The 15,556-nt window shown below is 40.1% G+C and overlaps 1 protein-coding gene across 2 annotated transcripts in view; it reads left to right on the top strand.

The window, feature by feature from the left end:
* LOC143296486 (hypoxia-inducible factor 1-alpha-like) overlaps window positions 1–15,556 on the top strand; it is a 51,438-nt gene that overhangs the window by 9,266 nt on the left and 26,616 nt on the right. The window contains exons 1-2 of one of the 2 annotated variants that reach the window (XM_076608448.1): window positions 3,985–4,852; window positions 7,745–7,944. In XM_076608448.1, coding sequence (XP_076464563.1) covers window positions 4,842–4,852; window positions 7,745–7,944 — 211 coding nt within the window. In that variant the 5' untranslated portion in view covers window positions 3,985–4,841. Of the gene's footprint in view, window positions 1–3,984; window positions 4,853–7,744; window positions 7,945–15,556 lie in introns of those variants that run through there. The other variant, XM_076608447.1, reaches the window with a different exon arrangement.

Below are 15,556 nucleotides of genomic sequence, written 5' to 3'. Positions count from 1 at the left end.
CATACTTTAAATTGATGACCAACCCAGAGTCACACACAGACACAGACACACACCACACACACACACACACACACACACACACACACACACACACACACACACACACACACACACACACACACACACACACACACACACACACATGCACGCACACACTCACGCGTGCGCACACACCGAGTCCTACACATACACTCTCTCTCTCTCTCTCTCGCTCTCATATATTTCTTAATATATCTTTTTCATTGATGGCTTAATCATTAATGTAAAAAAGCAGTTGTTGCTTATTCATCAATTTATCACCATAAAATATTATCTTGACTGGACTCTCTCTCTCTCTCTCTCTCTCTCTCTCTCAAACACACACACACACACACACACACACACACACACACACACACACACACACACACACTGACATAGTCAAACAACTGAACATACATTAAATACACACACTTATGCACAAACACACAGTCAAACACACACACATGGAGTCAAACAAACGCACATTGAAGACACACACACACATTCAAATTCAGTCACAGACACACACACACACACACACACACACACACACACACACACACACACACACACACACACACACACACACACTCAGATAAGTAGGATACACATGGGATCACTGTGACCTGGCCTCTAGTTAAAGGTAATCCCCTTGACCCCAATACTGGATAAAAGGCAGGCAGGTTCAGCCAGGTAGAACTATTATTGCACAACATTCTGTTCATCACTGTAAGAGAAAATGCTGGCTTTGGCAACAACAGGGCACCAGCTTTCAAGAGAGAAGAAAACAGTTTGTATTATGTTTGTGTAGTGATTCTACTTTCTACTATATTCTAGTTTCTACATTTTTGCTTTGACTATAGCTCTCAGGTTTGGATTGTAAAATTTATACGGTTTCATGAGTTCTAGGCCTGCCTTCCTTTCATCCACAGAGTGACCACAGTCAAATACTGATTATTCTGTCACTGTTTGGAGGATCTGCAGGAAAAAAAGCACTAATTAAACAAGAAAAGAAAAGAAGGGATCATTATTTTGCAGTATCTAGGCAAGACCACTCCGGCTAGCAAAGTGCTCCCTGTGGAATAACCCTGACTAGCAAAACTCCAGCCCGTAATTTACTGCTACTTTGAACCATGATCCCTACACTAAGAATGAAAAATGTTACTTAAATCCTTTCTCCTTTTTTTGTTTTTTCCTCTTCCCTCTTTCTCTCCATTTAAGCTCTGTGTGCAAGATAAACTGTGGAGGAGAAATGACAGAATCTGGTAAAATTTATGAATGTTTCCAGAGCATTGCCTCACTTTCAGTGGCTGCTTGCTTGCTTCTAGAATAACATATGTTAGAATGGGCTACTGTTATTTCAGGTTAAGGTGGTCACTCATTTCTATTAGTTGTTGACTTTGTAAAATATGTCAGGCACCTGTCACTTGAGAGGTTGAGTTGATTAACATTCAGTGTTTAGTGGTAATAATAGATTCAGGTCACTCTTCTGTTATCCACTTGGGCAGCTGTTATAAAATTTCTTTTCTTTCTCAGTTTCTGTCTGGTTCCAGTTACTCAAGGTGGTCATGTTTGTCATTGATAAACAGTGGAGTTTATAATGGAAATGGTTGTTAGTAATGTTACATTATTATTCATGAACACTACCTAAGAATTTGGGATTTGGTGCATACATGTATTCGAAAGAATTGTGATTTTTTGATGTTGTTTTAATGCTGTTATTTTGAACACCATTCAGATTTCAAGTGAGTCTGATTTCTGTTGATTTTTGTTTGTTTGTTTGAGCTGCAACTTTGGAAAATTTCAGATGTTATCTGTACACAAAAGATTCCATTTTTATCTGTATTAATTATCCAAGGTTCTTGATTAATTCCTTTCATCTCCAGGAGTGTAAAGCTCTGCTGACAATATTAAAAATGAAATAAAAAAGAAAGAAAAGAAAACTGTCCGTAGATGAAACTGAAAGAGTGACTGCTTCAAGTGCTTGGGCAATTTGTTATTTGATTATTTGATTTTATGATCATATTTGTCTTGGATGCCATGGTTACCACTGCGTCTGAGAAATTTGACCTGTCTCTTTTTGTGCAGAAAAGGGAAATGTCATCGGTGCCATCTGACACCATTCTTTATTTGTTGAGATTATTAGAGTCTTCAGTTTGCCGGTGCACATGTTGACATACAATACAGAAACACAGTGACACCAAACACACACACACACATACACACACAGATGTGCATGCCCGCGCGCGCGCGCGCACACACACACACACACACACACACACACACACACACTCCTTAATGTCTAGGAATACACACACGTTAATGTCTAGGAATATCACTAAACACCATAAAACAGCATGATTTTAAGAGAGGGAAATGCTGTTGGTGGGGTCTCACAATTGGTCCACTGACAAATGAGAACATGGTCCTTCATCAAATTTGGTTTTTCTGAATGGAGGAGCCTGTAATATTCTACAGTCCTTGGTCTGCCAGTCACAGCTGACGAACATCCACAGGCACTGAAGACTGCAGCTGGTGCCTTCTCTCACCTGTACCTGTGGATAGGAAGACCAGAGAGCAGAGCACATTTTCCAGAACTGATGTCCCCTGTACAAACAGGCAAGACAAGAATTGTGGCCTCTCGACACTCCGCGTATGACCAGACTTTATGGCAGCAGCCATGAAGAGCAGGAGAAAATGACGTGGAGCTGGACTGACGGTGTAAATCTGTGAATGCCAAGAAGACGACGACTTGGGGAAACAATTTAAGTTTTGTTCATGTCCTCGCAAATAAATGTGCACACACACACACACACATACTCTGGCACCCACACAAATGCACACTCACAAGTATGTTTGCAAGCGAAAGTATACATGCACACAAACACACTCATGAGTTTATAGATTAGAAGTCGTTCAGCTTGACACTGGATTCAATATTACTGCAACAACAAACAAAACAAGCATGGACACCCCCTTTCCTCCTTCACTGTGTCCCCTCCTCCCTCCCTCCTACCACACACTCAACCCATATAAACAGGAAACTAACAACCATCCAGCCAGCATTGGAAATAACACTTAAGGCAAATGGGTAGCTTTTCTGGGCTTAAAAACCTCCACCCTCCTCCCTTTTTCTTCCCTTTTAGTCATTGCCCATGTCTGTGCACTTCATTAGGGCCTGGTTTCCTGTCAAACTCCATCAGTTCTCTGACTTCTCATCTTAGCCAGAATTTTTTTTCCCAGTCACTTTTCCCGACACTCTGGGGGGTGGGGGGGTGGGCACACACACACACACACACACACACACAGAGGTGATAAACATGTGGATTTATCCACATTGGATACATTACATCTGCTCACAGACAGACAGACAGACAGACAGACACACACACACACACACACACACACACACACACACACACACACCTGTCTGAGACATTGGAAATATGTTGACCTTTTGTGTGTCAGTGGGTGTTTTGGCTGAAAGTATGAAAAGCTTCTTTTCCTGTTTAATTTGATAATTTGATATCTACCCATGTGTGTGTGTGTGTGTGTGTGTGTGTGTGTGTGTGTGTGTGTGTGTTTCTGTGTGTGTCTAACCCTGTGCTCTCTCTCTCTCTCAAACCCTGTGCTCTCTCTCTCTCTCTCTCTCTCCCTCTCTGTCCCTCTGTCTGTGTGTGTGTGTGTGTGTGTGTGTGTGACCTCTCTATGCTGTGTCAGTGTGTATGTGTGTGTGTAATGAACGCGCACACTCGCATACACACGTACGCTACGGACCTTGACCCGTATCCAACAGCTGTGACACAACGCAAACAACATGTTGTTTTTTTTACCCCGAGCTTTCTTCTCCCTCTCTCCCCCATTTCCTCCCCACCCCCGTTCCTGGTGTTGTCTTGTAACTGGCACACACAAGCCGAGTTGAAATCGGGAACTGGTTCGTACCTGTGTGAAACGAAGGCAGCCGAGCATGACCAACTGTCATTGGCCACGGGCACTTAGCCTGCCAGAACAACACCGGGAGTTTAAGGTTACTCAATTTGGGTGAGCCAGTTCTATCCCCGTGGCCAAACAAAAGATAAAGGGAGAGAGAGACAGAAGTTCTCCATAACGCGCGTGTTTTTGTGTGTTACGAGTTGTAGAAACCACACTACCTGTTGTTTACCGTTGGATAAAAAGGACTCTGAGCTTGAGCCAAGTTCTGTCTTTCCCAGCAAAAGCATCAGCTGGTTGTTTTGTTGCTTCGTTATTGATTGTTTGTTGGACTGGCTGAAGGGGTCGGCAGCGGCACGCAGACTAGACTGTGCACTGCGGTCAGCATAGCTTCTGCCCGCTCAGCAGGTGACCGCTGTTTCCATGGAAAAAGAAGAACACTGTGACGTCGAAGACGACTGATTCCTGCTAATGAAGCAGAGGGTTCATATGCACGCTGCCTGGTGGTCATATGCTCGCCAGGCGTTGCTGATGTAAGACGACTGATTGATGAGTGGTGTTGGACCACTGCCCCGTGGATTTTTGCGGCCCTTTGACACGGTCGGTCACGGTCTCCCGGGTTCGTGGAGAGCTTCCACCCCCCATACCCTCACTTCCTTCTTTCCCTTCCCCAACCCCATCGAGCTTCAGAGCTGGCCACTCGGACATAGATGTGTTCGTCGCAGGCAGGTCGCGCACCTGCCTTTACACGTGTTTGATTTGCTAGCCAGACTCATACCTTTTTGTTATTCTGCAGTTTGATTGACGTCGTGGTTGTTTGGATTTTTGTTTTTCTTCTGTTGAAAGACCTTTTTTCACTCCTCTTTGAGGAGCAGTGGGGCTTTACAATAATGCCTTACAAGTGAGTGAACATGTTTTTCGTCTATTCTTTTTTTCCGTCTGTTCTTTTTTTTTCTCTCTCTCTTTTGGCGTTGAATTTCGGTTTTTATGCCATGTTCTGTTTAATTTCTTTTCAGATCATGTTTCAGCGAAGCCATTGTGTTACTTTGTGTCATCGCTTGGGTGGATTCAGGTGATGAAAGATGAATAAAAGACAAACAAAAAAAACCCAAACAAAAAAGAAACAAAAAACAACAACAACAACAACAAAACCACACACAAAAAAACAACAACACAGACATAAGGTTTTTTTAAAGACAGCGAAGGGAGAGTTTTGTCCTTTCTCTGTTTACGCAAGACACAACCAGCATTTTCAGAACTGTTCAGTGTCATTTATTCAGTCTTGTGTTAAAGATAGAAAAAAATGTATTGTGGAGTTTAACACCCACCTCAGGTAATATAGCTGATGGGGATATCATTCTAGGAAAGCATTTATATGAAAAAATAGCTTCCATCTACCAGACGACTGCCAAGATTTGTGTAGTTCCAGACATTTAGATGAAAGGCTGGTGCAACTTCATTAATGTGGTGGCCATAAACAGCAATCAGGTTGTGTGTTCACTTAATTAAAACAAGGTCAGATCAGTCCTGCATTTGGGAATATCCACATTTCCACGCTTTCTTGTGAACACTACTCATTCCATCTCAGAGGAAAAATTGTGGATATTGCCCTGCATTTCTGGTCACAGGTCAGTTTTGAATTATTTTCTAGAACATTCCAGATCCATAGTCCAAGTATGTGCACTTCAAACAAATCTTTGGAACAAGCGGGCAGAGCAAGGAAATACATCTTTTTTTTCACCTTTTGAAACTAAGTGAAAGATCTGAGTTTCTAATTGCTTTTCTTGGTACTGTTTGAGTGTTTCATTTGTTGTCATCAAATTTGGTCCAACTCATTTTTGAGAAATAGGCACAAAGTGTATAAACGGAAACAGTTTCCATTAACTTCTGATGTTGAACCAAGATCAAAACTGATTAATTTCTGAAAACACACAGATGTATGCTTACAAGTTACATGTGGATGTGCAAGTGCACACACACACACATACACACACACACACATGCTCTCGCATGCACGTGCATGCACGCGCGCGCGCGCACACACACACACACACACACACACACACACACACACACACACACTTCCTGATTCAAGCTATTGCAGTCGTTTTCCACTTCTTGGGAACTGTAAAAGAAAATGAAGATGACATGCTTAGCATTGATCTGATTGGCTGAGAGAGAGAAATAGGAGAGAAACAAGGAAGCATATATCTATGCATTCTGGTCCAGTTTCTGATTTCAGCTATTGATATCACTGATGATGATAATATTTTGTGAAGACAGGGAGAGTGCGAGAGTCAAGGAAATAACCTACTGACCTTGTTTCCCTTAACCTGGTTAAAAAAAAAAAGAAAAAAAAAGAAGAAAAAATGGTGGTAAATGTGACAGGCAACTTCTCTGGTCTATGAATGTCCATAAATTTTAATTTGGGCGAGATAAATCCCAGTGACAAGACATGCATGTTTGTTGTGAGACTGGAACTAGTGGAAGAGGATATGGAATAAAGTGAGCAAAAGTTGTTTTCATTGCCAGGAGAGAGAGCACACACGACTGTACTGAAGAAGCAGAGCGTAGTGTAGTGTATGGAGTGACAATTCAAATTTGTATCGTGTCAGTTCATGACAAAAAATTATTGAAAGCAACTTAAAAAAATCACTGCCAGCTCAGTTCATTTGTGCAACTAGCTACACCTGTAATTTAAATCAGTTTGGGATTATATATATATATATATATATATATATATATATATATATATATATATATATATATATATATATAATAGAATTTATTAAAAAAACAAAACAAAAGTTTTTATCAGTATGCTTACAAATGAGTTACCAAACTAGCAAAGCTTTACAGCATTCTAAGCCAGACTACGGGTATGTAATGCAGGAAGCAAGAGACAGAGAGAAGTTCACTGACTCCACTTGATGGGTTGTTGACATATTTTGACCTGGAAATAAGGAGTGAAGAGGTGTGGACCTTGAACACTGACCAGTACAAGTGACAGTGAAGAGAAGAACATGGGGAGGTCAGATCCCAGCTTTCTCCTTCCTCCAACCTGAGCTGAAGATGTCCTGTATCTTCTTTCCGTACTTCAGAAGATAACAGCACCATCTTAGCCTGACCCATGTTTTGTATTAAGTAGGTGTCCATCTTGATCAAGTTGACATGTAGAATGTCATAATGATGGGGTCTGTATTGGCCTTCTCACTGTTGCTGTCTGTTTTGTCACTTGCTTGATGATGGACTTGAAAACCGCTCTCCTGTCCTTGGGGAGTTGAGAACTTTGTCTTCCGGTCTGTTTTGTTTCCAGATTTGTTTGTCAATTTTAAGTTACTTTGAACCACTGAATGACAGAGACTGTGAATTTACATCAGTCTCTCATTTTGCTTTGACGAACCATCCATTCACACACACACACACACACACTGATTCAGTCCTGTATTGTTTCCAGATTCCTTTTGAACCTGTCACTGAACCATAACAGATCTATTAATTATACTATGTATCTAAAACTGAAACTCACAAAATTAAGCATCGATCCCAACTTGCCTGTGAATGATATTGCCTGCCATCATCATCATCATAATCATATTTATTTGTTTATGCTTTTTTTTCCCTCTCAAGGCCTGAGTGAGCATGTTGGGTTATGCTGCTAGGTCAGGCATCTGCTTAGCAGATGTAGTGAGTGTACATGGTTTTGTCCAAATGCAGTGATGCCTCCTTGAGTAACTGAACTGTACTGAACATCATCATCATGACACACCTGCGTGTGTGTGTCTGTGCACAGAAACTCGGAGAAACGTAAAGAGAAGTCCCGTGATGCTGCCCGTCACCGGCGTGGCAAGGAGTCGGAGGTGTTCTATGAGCTGGCCAACTGCCTGCCCATGCCCCCATCCGTCATCTCCCAGCTGGATAAGGCCTCCATCATGCGTCTCAGCATCAGCTCCCTCAAGATCCAGGAGATTATGAAGCAACACAGTTGGTCAGGTAGGTTGCCTTCGTCTGTTTTGTTGTTGTTTGTTGTTTTGTTTTTTGCATGTCAGGGCTGCAGCTCTCGCATTCACCAGTGGGTGTTGAGTACATGTATGACGCCGGACCGTTTTTACCTTACTATGTAGGCAACCATAACCCATTATGTACAGTATGTATTCATGATCATTTTTACCCCACCAAGAAGGCAACCATACTCCATTCAGTCTATGTATAACCATTTTTACCCAACCAAGAAGGCAACCATACTTTCATTTTAGGGATGTGCAAGCTTGTTGTGTTCTTGTTTCCAAGACCCACCAAAGGCTGACTTAGAATATAGATCTCGGGATCTTTGATTTGCATATTTTATTTTTTGCCTGCGTAGACATGAAAATGGAACAGGCACTAACAGGTAAGCACATCTGTTATATATAGTTCACATGGGAGACATAAAAAAATATCCACCTTTAAATCCACCATGCTCTGCAGTCGGGATTCAAACCCCAGACCCTGTTATTGAAAGTCCAGTGCTTTAGCTACTTGGCTGTTGTGCGTGTCATTAGGTATGTCTGTGCGCACTATCCAAAAACTTTGGGTGTCCAAGAAGCGTAGAAAATGAAAAGTTGTGGAAAGATAGCTAATGTTCAGACAGAGCAGGGCATGTAGGATTCTTTGGTGAGTAGGGGGGAAAATGGTCAACCTCCTGTATCTTCGAATTGAAATAATCATATTTGTCATGAAATTCTTTGTGTGTGTGTGTGTGTGTTTCAAAGAGAGCATACAGAAATGCTCTCCCTCCCCACTTTCCTCCTAAAAAAAACAAAAAAACGTACAAGATATCAAAAACAATAACAAAGAAAGAAAGGAAAAAAAGTAAAGAAAGAAAGAAAAAAAAAAGATGAATTAAAAATTTTCCAAATTAACTGGCATCATCAGGACCAGTGTTGATAAGACTGCGACTGAAGATGTACACATTGAAAAAGTTAGCCTAACCCTGTCATAAACTTTTTTTCAAATTTTTAAGTGTGTTTGTGGCAGATATCTTGTTATTTATTAAGTGGGTGTAATCTTTTTGGCTGTGAATTATATATACATAGAGAGGAGGAGGGAGATAGAGATTCCATATTATTTGAATGTGGGAAGATAAAACTGAATTTGTTAAATTGTGAGGGCTTTTTAAATAACAATTTTTCACAATTTTGTCCCCATTCATGCTATTTCCAGTAACTCAGTCATGAATCCCAAAATATGAATGGAATTTCACATTAGGAAGATGGAATAAAAACTTTCCCAAGCCACATGTTTTTTATATATATATATATATATATATAATATGACACATTTGTAACTAATAAGCTAAGAACAAAGTAGCAGAAGGATAGACAGTGTCGGAGAAAACTGGAAAAATACTCTGATTTGGTTTCATCTAAATGCGGAGAAAAGGGATTGCCACCCATGTTGTATTCAGTCATGCTGAACGTTTGCCAAGGTCAGCGTGTGCTGGTGGCTTCTTCTTGCCTGTTTCAGTCTTTGTAACAGGTGTGCATGACCGTCCGGTAAACAGGACATATCTGTAATACCAGGGTATTGCTGCCTCTTGCTTTCACTAAAAGTAGGTCGGACCCATGAATGTTTCATTGGTTCGTGTAGGGCCACTGAGGTAATGATATTGGTGTGTAAGTCTGGTGTAATGATATTGATGTGTAAATCTGGTGTAGATTTATTACTTTTACTGTAGTTTTAGTCAAAGATTTCTATTGTTTGTAAATGTCGGAGGTATCTCTCTGTTGTCAGTATTGATAACCAGCTTTCAGGTTTACACCATTCATAGGTTTTTCTGTTTAATAAAGTTCTACAAGTCTAATTGGATCTGGTTGGTTCTCCTCTGTTCTGTGTATTGTACTGTATTGTATATTGCTTGAATTCACCAAAATCACATTGTTTTCTACCTTGTTCAAAGCTAAACAGATCTGATGCTGAATGAATATTTGATTCTTATTGAAATTATTCATATTTTAGGGGACACAGTAAAATGCTTTTGCGGTCTTAATAGTTGATTGCTTGTACTCATGGGCATGAAGTAGCACATGCATTCATACACAAAATGATTCAACACCACAGTGCACACACACCATACACACACACACACACAGAGCTGACCGATGAGAAAAAAAAGAAGAAAACATCATTCATGTAGTTTAACCATCTTGTTAATTTTGGTTAGTCCAGAAATTATGTTTCTTTCTTTCAGTCTGTCTTCCTTTTCACCTTTTAAATATTAGAAAAAATATTAAATGAATGAACGAAAAACAATTAGTAGATCCTCATAAATTAATGACAACTGGGATTTGAAAAACTTAAAAAAAGGATATGTTCAACTGGTTGGATTCATTTGTCATATAGCCGGGAGTTCAGCCTGAAAAATTGCTGTATCTGTAAGTTAATACTTTAAAAAACGTTTGTTTTTGACTCACTTGCGTAAACAAAATGAGTCTATGCTTTAACCCGGTGTTCGGTTGTCTGTGTGTGTGTGTGTGTGTGTGTGTGTTCGTGGTGAACTTTAACATTGACATTTTCTCTGCAAATACTTTGTCAGTTGACACCAAATTAAGCATAAAAATAGGAGAAATTCAGTTCTTTCCAGTCATCTTGTTTAAAGCAATATTGCACCTCTGGGATGGGCACAAAAAAAATAAAAAATGAAGCCTAATTATATGCAAACTGCATTTACTGCTATTTATATTTTTTGTATTCTCTAAACTTGGCACTTTGATCTGATATTCTGACCCAACAACAAGAGCAGTCATTATTATCATTTTTTGTTCAAACAGGAACTTCGTTTGCTAAGCATGGAAGTTTTATTTATTTTGAAAACGTTTTGGTGCAGATAGTAAAAAAGGGAAATTACTCTGTAATTAATGCCAGGGGACTTAATTCACTTTAAACTGATCTTTCTCATCTTAAACATTACATTTTGAAATTATACACAATACATAAAAAGCTTGGATTTTTTTTTTCAGTGTATCACAAGTGAGTCTTGAAGGCCTTGCCTCTCTTGTTATATTTGAAAAGATCACAGTATACTATTTATGGATACTTTATATTACTGAATACTACAGTTCCTTGTATATAGTTGTAAAAACAAAACAAACAAAAAAAAAGGAAAAAGAAATATGACACAGTAGACTGTAGACTATGAGCTAAGACTTAAAGAGTGCCATTCAGGGAAAGGAACATAGTAACATTTACACACAGGTTACAATGTTCACGATTAAATGCTACCAGTTACCATTTCATGTACTCACAGTACCCTATTAATGGATAACTTATATTACTGATTGCTATAGATCCTTGTTAAACAAAAACAAACAAACCAAAAAAAGAAAAAGAAAAAAAGAAAAAAAAGTGAAACTGTAGACTATTAAAGTTATGACTGAACAAGTGCCATTCGTGGAAAAGAACACAGTCACACTGATGCACAGGTTCCACTGTTCACCACTGAATGCTCCCATTTACCATTTCAAGTGCCCTACTTCTGCAGCAGCGATCGTCACTCATATTGTGCTGCCATATTTGATGGATGAAAGATTAGATGTGCATCCTGGTGGAATAAACAATAACTGTTGTTCAACTATTTGTGTTTACTGCTTCAGGAAAGAACATTTAGAAACAAAAGCAGATTTATGCAGCTTTTCTTGGAACAGACGTATTTGTGGAAATTGGAATACTTAGAATTGAATGAATGTGGTATGGTGTGACCAACCCTGCAAACCCAAGACAAAGTTTATTTCAGAAAACCCTGTGAAGGTCCTCTTCTGTGTGTTACAGAGAGGTAATGACATAAGGCTTTGATAAATGAATGAACACCAACACAGTGTCTCCTCCAAACATTTTGACAAGACACTGGGCAGCTGTGGACTGAATCGCCTGAAGGCTTTTTCCTCTCCCAATAGTTCCATGTGTTCTTCTCTTTTCCTTCTCCTCCATCAACTCTGTGAAGAGTCATTGTGACATCATACAGAACTGTTCACCAGACTCTAGGTCTGTTGTGTGTCAGAACCTGGGTCATTGTGTTAAAGAGAGGTTATGAAATGCTTTGACAGCTTAACACCCAATACTTTGTCTCCCCTATCCTCTCCACTCCCGCCACTTCTAAAGTTGAGACACTTCTGATAGTACTTTAGTAGTAATTTTGTCAGATGCTTCTGGTAGGGAGTGTAGTTCGGTAATCAGTTGGGAGAAGGGTTAGGTGTGTGTCTGTGTCTGTGTCTGTGCATGTATAAATTTGTGTTTGTATGTGTACTTTTGTTTGTGTGTTGGTGTGTATGCTTTTTTAATTGTGTAATGGTTTCCATGCATGTGTTAGTGTGTACTATGCACATATTTGCATGCAAGTGTATGAATTGGCAAGATACTGTTTGGTCAGCTGTGGAGTGACGGCCTTGTGGTAACGCATCTCCCTTGGAAGCTAGAGAATTTGAGCACACGAAATTGAATCCCACACTCAACAGTATTTTCACCCACTCCACTAACCTTAAATGGTGATCATAGATGTTTTTAATTCAAATAAGATGATAAACCCGTATGTATCCTGCACTTTGCACTGTAAAAGAATCCATGGCAACAGTTAAGAAAAGAAAGCTATGCTGGTATGGCCATGTTACAAGATCCACTGGTCTTGCTAAAACTATCCTCAAGGAACTGATTAGGGAGAGTGAAAAAATGATGGACTTTGCAGCATTGCAGAATGGACAGGAAAACCATTTGCAAAGATTCAGACTTTGACACGCAGCTGACAGACATGGAGGAATCTGGTGAACAGTTCTGTGCAGCACCCCAATGACTCTTCACAGAGTTGAGGGAGAAGAAGAAGAAAATATAAATAATACAAAACAAAACAAAACAACACAGTGCAATGCAATGATGATGATGAACAGGTGGATTGATGGCCTGGAGGTAACGCGTCTGCTTAGGAAGCAAGAGAATCTGCGCTGGTTCAAATCACGGCTCAGCCGCTGATATTTTCTCCCCCTCCACTAGACCTTGAGTGGTGGTCTGGACGCTAGTCATTCGGATGAGACGATAAACTGAGGTCCCGTGTGCAGCATGCACTTAGTGCACATAAAAGAACTGGTGGCGACAAAAGGGTTGTTCCTGGCAAAATTCTGTAGAAAAATCCACTTTGATAGGAAAAACAAATAAAAGTGCACGCAGGAAAAAATACAAAAAAATGGGTGGCACTGTAGTATAGCGACGCACTCTCCCTGGGGAGAGCAGCCCGAATTTCACACAGAGAAATCTGTTGTGATAAAATTACAAATACAAATACAAATAATGGATACTTATACAGCACCTATCCTCGGTCAGAGCTCAAGCTCTAAGCGCTTTGCAAACACTGAATCATTTTCTGTGTACCTGCGTAGAGCTGACTGACAGCTGCCATTGGGGGCACTCATTCATTTCCTGTATCATTCAGTACAGTGCATTCCAATACAAAATTGTTGTTGCATCATACACATACAACATCATGGTATACATAGTACTCTGTTCAGGTGAAAAATGCATTCAAACAGCATCTTGTTTATACTTACTGCCTGCTGCTTAGTCAACCATGAAGGCCAAAGGTGTAAATACAGTTTCAAACAGTACCTTGCTTACAGCTATAGCTTGCTGCTCAGTCAGCCGTGTGGGCCACAGGTGTGAATATGCATTCAAACAGCATTTTGTTTGTATACTTTCGGCCTGCTGCCATATCAGCCATGAAGGCCATAGGGCTTTACACACACATATGTATGCATGTATACACTCACACAAATACACACACAGACACAGACACACACACACACACACACACACACACTGTCGCAAGTACACACACACACATACACACACACACACACACACACACACATACACACACTCATGTACTCTCTCTCTCACTCTCTCTCACACACACACTGTGCACAAAGCACAAACACATGCACAGGCTTGTACCAACATGTGGAATGACATGGAGAAGTATCCACTTTCCTGAAGCGGTTGTGTGACAGATCTGAGAAAAACCCACAATTTCCATTAAGATTTGAGGTTGAATTGATTGTTCTCTTAAATAATAGAATGTACATAGTATGTGAGTTTATGGATGGGTTTGTATGTGTGGAAGAGACGTGTACATAAAATCCGGTCCTGTTAAAGTGAGATCCAGATTTTTAAAACAAATATTCATCAACCGAGGCAAAGAAAATACCTGACCAAATTGTCCACTCACCATCAGACACCATAAGGCTTGGCCTTATTTTTATTTATTTATTTATTTATTGTTTTTCATAATCCCATCAGGTAACATACATGTATCTTATTACAGCCTATGTTCAAGAAAAGGACAGTCATGTCAGATAAGGCCTACCTGATGTCAGTGCTAATTGTGCATCAGTCTCCTAATCCTGTATTGGGAGATTCATGACAAAGGATGGATGTAAGTTGCTGGGGGAGTTGGAGAGGAGGGGGGGGGGGGGGGCAGGGCAGTGTGAGATGGGAGTAGGGGTGTGTAGGGAGGGATCCTGTGGGACAGACCGAATCATATGATAGGTGAAAAGTGTATGCTGAATTCCTCCTCTGGCAGGGTGTTTCCAGTCATGAGTGGTTTTTTTCTTTCTCCGTATCCTCCAGAAGGGAGTGATACATGTACAGAAGAGCGAGGGGTGGGGGGTACAGGGTTGGGGATGACTTGATAAGAACCCATGGAGTTTGCTTGCAATGGCCGTTTCCAAGTGAATGATACCACCCACACCACAACCCTCCTGGTTTGCAGATTACAAGAGTCTTGCCTTTCCTCGGCTAATTATGTTGTGGAAAGAGATATATGTTTTTTCTTTTTTTTTTCTTCTTTTTTTTCTCTCGTGAATGAATTTCTCATTTTTCTGTATCCATTGAAAGGAGACTGCTCTCTCTCTCTCTTAGTGTTTGTGTTGCGTTTTTGGTTTTATTGTCTTTTGCAGAAATAATGTTTGTTCCTGTCCTTTTTCTGGTTCGGTCTCTTTCCCTGTCTCATTCCATACCTGACCTGGTGCAGGCAATTATTATTATTAAGATTATGATGATGATGATTCTGATGGTTATTATATCTTGTTTTTTAATTCTTGAAATTATTCTTCTCAGTTCTTGTCATTATTATTATTACATTGAAAAATACTTGTTTTTTGTCTCCTTTTGAAGGGAATGTAGTGTATGTGGAGATGGGGAGAGAGTATTTGTGCAGAGAGTGAGGTGTGGATGTTTTTATTCATTTTATTTGTTTACTAATTACTTGCTAAGTTGTTTGATGTTTGCCGTTGACAAACTCTGCGTGCGCGCCTCTGTGTGTGTGTGTGTGTGTTGTGGGTCTTCCATAATTATCTGATAATCCTACATGCACACACAACAAAAAAACAACAGTATCATCACCACCAACAGAAAAATTGTTAATAAAGCTGATCCCCGTTGAAGCATATAATGAAATTGTCTGGCACCAGTTTAAAAAGTGTAATAATGATAACCCCCCCACCCTCCAAAAACAACAACAGCACATTAATCATTCATGGTGAATTAATCAGCAACAGAATGAATGGCACAAAAGATGCAACAGACT

Source organism: Babylonia areolata, chromosome 21 (assembly GCF_041734735.1).
Source record: "Babylonia areolata isolate BAREFJ2019XMU chromosome 21, ASM4173473v1, whole genome shotgun sequence".
In the NCBI taxonomy this organism is placed as follows: Eukaryota; Metazoa; Mollusca; class Gastropoda; order Neogastropoda; family Buccinidae; genus Babylonia; species Babylonia areolata.
Note: the sequence above shows the minus strand (reverse complement) of the source record. Positions and strands in the feature narration are given on the sequence as shown.